This window comes from Mastomys coucha, unplaced genomic scaffold, assembly GCF_008632895.1.
Source record: "Mastomys coucha isolate ucsf_1 unplaced genomic scaffold, UCSF_Mcou_1 pScaffold15, whole genome shotgun sequence".
Taxonomy (NCBI): Eukaryota; Metazoa; Chordata; class Mammalia; order Rodentia; family Muridae; genus Mastomys; species Mastomys coucha.
The window spans coordinates 125,373,434-125,380,663 of record NW_022196897.1 but is presented as its reverse complement, the minus strand read 5'-3'; the positions used below and the strand labels follow the sequence as shown (position 1 = coordinate 125,380,663).

Below are 7,230 nucleotides of genomic sequence, written 5' to 3'. Positions count from 1 at the left end.
TTTTTTTTTTTTTTTTTAAAGATTTATTTTGTTTATTTTATGTGTATGAGTACACTGTAGCTGTACAGATGGCTGTGAGCCATCATTGTGTGTGGCTGCTGGGAATTGAACTCTGGACCTCTGCCGGGCCCACTCACTCCGGCCCCACTTGATCAGGCCAGGCTTGCTCCTGCGTAATACACTGTAGCTGTCTTCAGACACTCCAGAAGAGGGCGACAGATCTCATTATGGGTGGTTGTGAGCCACCATGTGGTTGCTGGGATTTGAACTCATGAGCAGTCAGTGCTCTTACCCGCTGAGCCATCTCGTCAGCCCCTTAGTCTGTATTTTTTATTTTTGAATGATGTTTAGCTTTTTCCTCTCCTTCTGAAGTCTATGCTTTTGTAGTTATGGGTACATGTAGCCTTTTAACATTTAATGTCCTTTTAAGCATTTCCACAAAGACTGAACTCTGTGGGAAGGTGGGAAAAACTGTTCTTGTTAATAAGGCCAGTGTCTTTTTCTTTGTTTTTTAAAAGAAGGGTTTTTTTTTTTTCTTTTTGAGTTTTTTGAGACAGGGTTTCACTTTGAAGCCGTTGCCTCGAACTCATCTGCCTTTTCCTCCCTGTGAATAATTGTTCAATGTGTTTTCTGATGGGAAGTCATTTAAAAAGAGAAGAAAGAAAGAAAGAAAGGAAGAGAGAGAGGGAAAGAGAGAAAGAGAAAGAGAGAGAGAGAGAAAGAAAGAGGGAGCAAGCGAGCTTTTCTCAGATGATCTTGAACCCTGTCCTGCTTTCCAGCATGGGTGAAGCAAGGGCCTGTCTTCTTCGAGTCCTGAGCTCTGCTCTTCTGCTCACTGGAGCATGCTACACTTTTGACTTCTGAGGTTTGGTGCATTGTTGACTACTTAATTTAGAGGCAGGAATGAACTCAGAAAAAATACTTGTTTTTATTTTGATCCCTATTATATAGTCTTGTAGGTAAACTTTTTATACATACAGAATGTTAATTATATATGGGTATTTTCCTTTTATTTATATTTAAATGCCATTTATAAGAACGATACATTTAACCCTCTAGTATGCATTTCAAAAGAGTATTCTGATATAAGAACACATTATAGTATCAAGAATATTTTTGAAAATGAATATTTCTACCTGTGAATTCTTCTTTTTAAATTAATATGCATCCTTTACCCCTCTTTTTGAAGCCCAGGCTGGACTTGAATTCAGAACTCATGCATTCTTCTTGCCTTAGCCTCGTACCTGAGATTAAAGTTACAGTTTTGAATTGAAGCTCTTCTAGTATCAAAAAAAAAAAAAAAAAAAAAAAAAAAAAAAAAAAAAAAAAAAAAAAAACCAAAAAAACCCAAACCTAACTTTTTAAACCTATAAACATACTCCATAAACATATTTTATAAAGAGACTAGGAACTTTTCTGGCCTTTATATGGTCTATAATTACAGAATATAACAGTTTCCTGTATGTTAGTTTTAAACTGAAGCCCATGTCAGGACAGAAAAAGGTTAATAAGTTGGTAAAAAATCTCAAAGGCCTTGGCTTGTTGGCCTGAAAGGAATCAGCTGCTGGAGCCTTGCTGAGGTATGGGGGTGGATTTTCTGTGCCAGTGATTCTTAAACGTTTTGATATTTTAAACCTCTAAAAATGTTAAATTAACAAATTCTTTAATTTTGTATTCCTGGTATCATTAATATAATTTGCAGAGCAATATATTTGATGCAGTGAAAAGAAAAATCAAAGCTATAACAGATGAAAAACCTCAGGAATGTGTATCTAAATTGACATTGTTGTATTAATCAATAGTTGTATTTTTTGCAAAATGAGGCTATGACAATCCTTAAAAAAAAGGGTTTCCTGCTTAAGCTGCAGGAACTTTTCTGACTATTGATCCTTGTTCCCTCTGTGGCAGATTTTTACAGTTCCTCTGTCTCAAAATAACCTCAGCTTTCCTGACACATTGTTCTCTCTCCTGCCTTAGCAGGAGGCTTAGTAGGCTGTTTGTGTTTTATTTTAAAATTCGGGTACCATATCCACCATTTCTACCGTCAGATCCAAAGTTAACACCAAAGGGACTGCCTGAGCTGCTTCTATCAAAAGTGTTCCCCTTCATGGGTCCATAGTTTGATTGCTGTTGTCCATTATAATTTCTTTTTCTTTCTTTTTTTTTTTTATTTTTTTGAGACAGGGTTTCTCTGTAGCTCTGGCTGTCCTGGAACTCACTCTGTAGACCAGGCTGGCCTTGAACTCAGAAATCCACCTGCCTCTGCCTCCCAAGTGCTGGGATTAAAGGCGTGTGCCACCACTGCCTGCCATTATAATTTCTAAAGTCATTATAGTTTCCATCATCATCATTATTATTTTCATTAAAATTTCACCCTTCATTGTAACCATCATATATTAATAAAGACATTCTAATAAAATAACAAATTTTAAAATATCATGGCTTTATAAGTTTGATTTTAATTTTTAAAAGTTCCTTTTGTAATATCAAAATAAATTATCTTTTTAAAGAATGAAGTCATAGAGCTTAACCATAACTTTTAGAAGATAAAAGTTTAAATAATCCAGTGTTTCTAGAATCAATATCAAGTGCATCATTTTGTTGTTACAAAGTTTGGTTGCCAGCAAAAGAAGTTTTTGTATAGGAACATATGAAGGTGCAGCTTTAATACCTCATTAAAGAAATATTGTTTTAAATCTTATCTCTTTTAAGTTGGTTTTAAAGTCAGGAACTCCAGAAACATATCATCCCAATTTAAAAGAATCTTTACAGACCTTGGTTAGCTTATGCCGTGTGTTGTTGCCCAGAATGGCTCCCACTCTGAGTAACCAGTTTTAAGCTAACTTTTGTTAAGAATGTTGCAGATTTTTTTTTTTTAGTCATACCCAGTGACTTATAAGCCAACTAATCTATAAGCAAGACTTGCAGAACATAGTAAACATAGATTTTAAGAGCAGACAGAAACAAACTTGAAATGGCCTTACACATTTAGGATAGACAAGACAAAATTTTTCTTACCTATTTGAGGTGTAATTTCAAGGGAGGAGCATCTTGCCACTGCTGAACTCAGTTCTCATAGCCACCAGTTTTCTTACCAGAGAAGTTGAGGAGCTGCAGACCCTTTTAAGAGCATCTTGTACAGATTCCCAGCTGCAGGTGCAGGGCTCCAAGGACAGTTGGTATTAGTTTCTGTTGTCCCAATTCAGTCTGCTTTTTTCCTAAAAATCCTTGAATGAGCTAAAGCTGAGTCAAGGGGAAAATGGCTAGCTAATGAAGTTTTAACCAATTTTCCTTTGAATATGAAACATAGAGCAATTTTCAAACAACTAAACAAAACTACAAACATAAACTGACACACATAGACCGACCCGAGTGCCAAGGACAATCAAGAGATTTGGGGAGAGTGAGAAGGGACCCAGATATCCCACCAAAGGAACCTAAGAATCCCATAGTGAAGGAGTTAAAAATAGAGGAGAGAGGCATCAAAAAACGAGATGAAACTGGAAGACAGAAAACAAACAAAACTGAGTTTCAATACAATACTCTCGGACCACATTCAACTCAAAAGGGGTAGATTGTATTCCAACCACCTAGTCAAGAGGAGTTGAAGCATCCTCTGTCCTTCAGACACTACATCTATAGTATAGTATACCTCGGGTCTCTCAATGAACCACAAAGATGATTAAACAAACACACAAAAAAGAAAATGAACTACTCAGGTACAGAAAAAAAATCTTCCCTACTTATGGAGGGCCCAGATGGCTTAAGATGTTCACTCTGGATAACTGAGGGGTGCCTGAGGGTAGGGAGCTTCCAGGCCAATGTACCAAATGTTGTAGTCTGGGATTCAACCCACAAACCATATGTACACCAATCTCAGTCAGACAGAAGAGTGAATGCACACTCTGGTACCGATCAGACTAGTGAAGTACTGCCCGATGGTCTAACTCAAGCCATTTAGAATAACTGTTCATATTGACCTTTAATTTGATGGGTCCTATGTGAACCTCTTGAAATTTCTTCAGACTAACTAACAAACTTCAGAACATACAGAACATAACAGGATGTGGTTACCATAATCTTGCTCTGAGTCAAGTCATTTTCTGTGTCAATGATGAGCAGGCATTTTACAGTAGCAGTGTGAAATAGCTGGCAGGCGTGAAACGAAATGGCTACAGCTATGCTGAGGGTGGGTGGGGTGGGTCCGACCATAACATTTTGAATGCTCTGTGGATAGTGAAGCCCTTTCACTCACTACACTCCTTGTACCTAGAATTTGGTGGCTAACTTTTAGTGGTTTTAATTTGGGTAGTATTAAAAATGATAATTAGTCTGAATAATAAATATTACTTTTCTTAAATCTGAGAAATTTGTACCTTGAGGCATCTGTGTCCAACTTGTAGCCACGGGTCATAGCCAGCCAGGAATGAAGCCCAACATATATAACCGCAGCTTCCTGCCATGGTGTCGGTGTGCAGTGAAGTGCTGACTGGTTTCCGTGGACTCTGAGCGTCTCACATGTTTACACCTTTGCAGAGTTTGTGGTGTGTCTGAGAAGCTGGTTTTCAGTGACTGCTGTCTCGCTTGCTTCCACAGGCGATTGAGAAGCTCCAGGCTGGTGCTCCTGCAACAGATGCCGTGGCCGCCGCTCTGGTGGAGCTTGAGGTACTCCTTCTCTTTATAACTTACCTGTCTGCACATTTACACTCCTTCTTTTTAAATGGCATTGAGATGGCGAGCTAGTCAGCCGTAAGTCATGTAACCAGTGTTTCTCACTAAGACTAGCAAAGCTATGTAAAAGATTTTGTTTTCATTGAAGACATTCCTGAGTAATACAATAGTTGGTTAATTCTTTCTTCCTCTTGTTTTTGTAGGATTCATGGTTATAAATTCATTGGTGATAGTAGGACAAATTGAGATATGTCTTTAATAAATACATGATTCCAGCTTTCTAGAAATGTCTAAATTGGGAAGACAATTTATCACAAATATAACAGATGTAAGTCCTGAAGCCATATGTTGTGTGTTTTGTGAAATCACCCTGTTCCAGTGGATTTTCAGGGCAGTTCTGAGTTTACAGTGGTCAATGAGGAGTTGAGTCAGGAGAGAGGCTCTTGGTAGTCCATAGTGAGGGACTTTCAGTTTCTGTGACTCTGGAACTTGATGAGTTTGAGGCCTTTGAGAAGACTGGAACGTGGAGAGGAGAGATTAGTAAGTTGCCAAGATTACTAGTGATGGTTATTTTACAGGATATGAGGACCTCTTGGGGAGGAATGGTAAGACATGGAGGTGAGTAGTGACGGGTGTGAAGGAGAAGGTGAGAGATAGACAAAGTCCCAAGTGTGGGAGGTTGTTACCTCAAGGCATCATGCCTTTCCTTGAAAAAGTAGCTCAGGAGTTGATTAAAAGTCCTAGCTATGTTTTCTGTACATTCCCTCTGATTTAACTGTAGAGCTTCACTTTGTAGACTTTTAACTTATCTTTGTAACATATGTAACTTCATGCTAATATAGTAAGGTAGATGGAAAGAGAGAGAGAGAGTGTGTGTGTGTGTGTGTGTGTGTGTGTGTGTGTGTGTGTGTGTGTGTGTATGTGTATGTATGTGTGTATATATGATGAGCATTAGTTCTGTTGAAATTTGGCTCCTGAAACATCTGATGTTGGGATGATGATGTCAGTCATAGTCACATACACATGATGTTGGGATGATGATGTCAGTCATAGCCACATAATACACCTCTGGGAGTATTAGAGCCTACCTGTTGCTCTAATACTGCCTGTGGACTCAGTTCTATCTGTAATAGAATAAAAATAATTCCTGCTTACAGTGTTATGAAGATTAGTATATGCCAGTCACTTAGAGTACCATATAGATTATAGTAAAAGCTCTTTATAACTATAGCAGCTTTTATGATGAGCTCTTCATGTATTAATGGCCAGCTCACAATGTAAAGGCTTTACGAAGTGGATACAAGAAGATAAGTGACGTGAGAAGAAAGGTTGACTTATTCACTGCCAGGTCTTCCTTTATTCAACATATACAGTACTGTCCCTTTTGTAGACAGTGGTGCTGAGATGATCATTTATGGAGTCAGCGTAGGTTTGGGGGAAAAGCTTAAGGAGTAATACAGACATATGCTATTATGACAGCCATAGTAAAATTATATAAAATTAGGTTTAAAAATTTAGAGTAACTTTAATTTTTTATAAGTTAAAACTATATCATGTTGAATAAGGTAGGCAGCTGGTGTGGGTCTGTGCTTAGAGCTGTTGACAGTGGTAGGCAGCTGTTGTGGGTCTGTGCTTAGAGCTGTTGACAGTGGTAGGCAGCTGGTGTGGGTCTGTACTTAGAGCTGTTGACAGTGGTAGATCCAGACACCTACAGGGGCTGCTGCCAAAGGCAGTCAGCAATTAGAGAAGTTACCCAGCAGACTTTTATCTGAGGGAACAAAGCTTAATTTACTGGGGCTGGCATTTCTGTGGCCAGTGGAAAAACTATGAACTCTTAACTCCTTGGATTAGTGAGAAAGAGGAGGAAAGAGATAGAATTCTCATTCTCTCTCTCTCTCTCTCTCTCTCTCACACACACACACACACACACACACACACACACACACACACACACACACACTCTGAGTGGATGAAACAAAAGGCAGAGTCCAATAACTTCATACATACATATGTACCACTACATACCTGCAGGCAGACATATACACATTCACACATGGAATGGTTAGGGAAAAGCTCCAGAAAACAGGCTCCAAACATTTCACACATACATACATAAAAACAAGCTCCAACACATACCCAGATAAGCTTTACATATATACATGCATATACATAGTTGATGGGTGGAAGGACCAATGTTCCAATCCCCCACGCTTTATTTTTCTCCCATGGTTTATATATCCTAGCAAAATCTTTCAAGCAGTATAAAATTATGGTGTGATTGCATCCTAGTTTTCTTCTAGTGAATGACTATGAAAAAATAATACATTCCCCAATATCTTTACAAGAAAAACATTACATAGTAGAGGTAAAGAAGACAAATTATTCCCAAGAACCTATGTACATTTGTAATTAAGCAACTTGTTATAGGTTAAAAAGTATAAGCAAGCAAAGTGGCTTTCTCAGCTAGTTTCTCTTAACTGGCAGACAACAATATACCTCAGAATTGCATATCTATTCATCAGCAATTTTTTTTTTTTTTTTTTTTTTTTTTTTTTTTTT

General features: G+C 38.0%; 1 protein-coding gene across 9 annotated transcripts in view; it reads left to right on the top strand.

The window, feature by feature from the left end:
* The window catches only part of Tasp1 (taspase 1), a 205,496-nt gene that overhangs the window by 20,514 nt on the left and 177,752 nt on the right, over positions 1–7,230 (top strand). For all 9 annotated transcript variants that reach the window (XR_004118894.1, XR_004118896.1, XR_004118895.1 and 6 more), the window contains exon 4: positions 4,597–4,665. Coding sequence is in view for 3 of the 9 variants with exons in the window: in XM_031372052.1 (XP_031227912.1) it covers positions 4,597–4,665 (69 nt within the window). In the remaining 6 variants the exon portion in view is untranslated. The remainder of the gene's footprint in view (positions 1–4,596; positions 4,666–7,230) is intronic.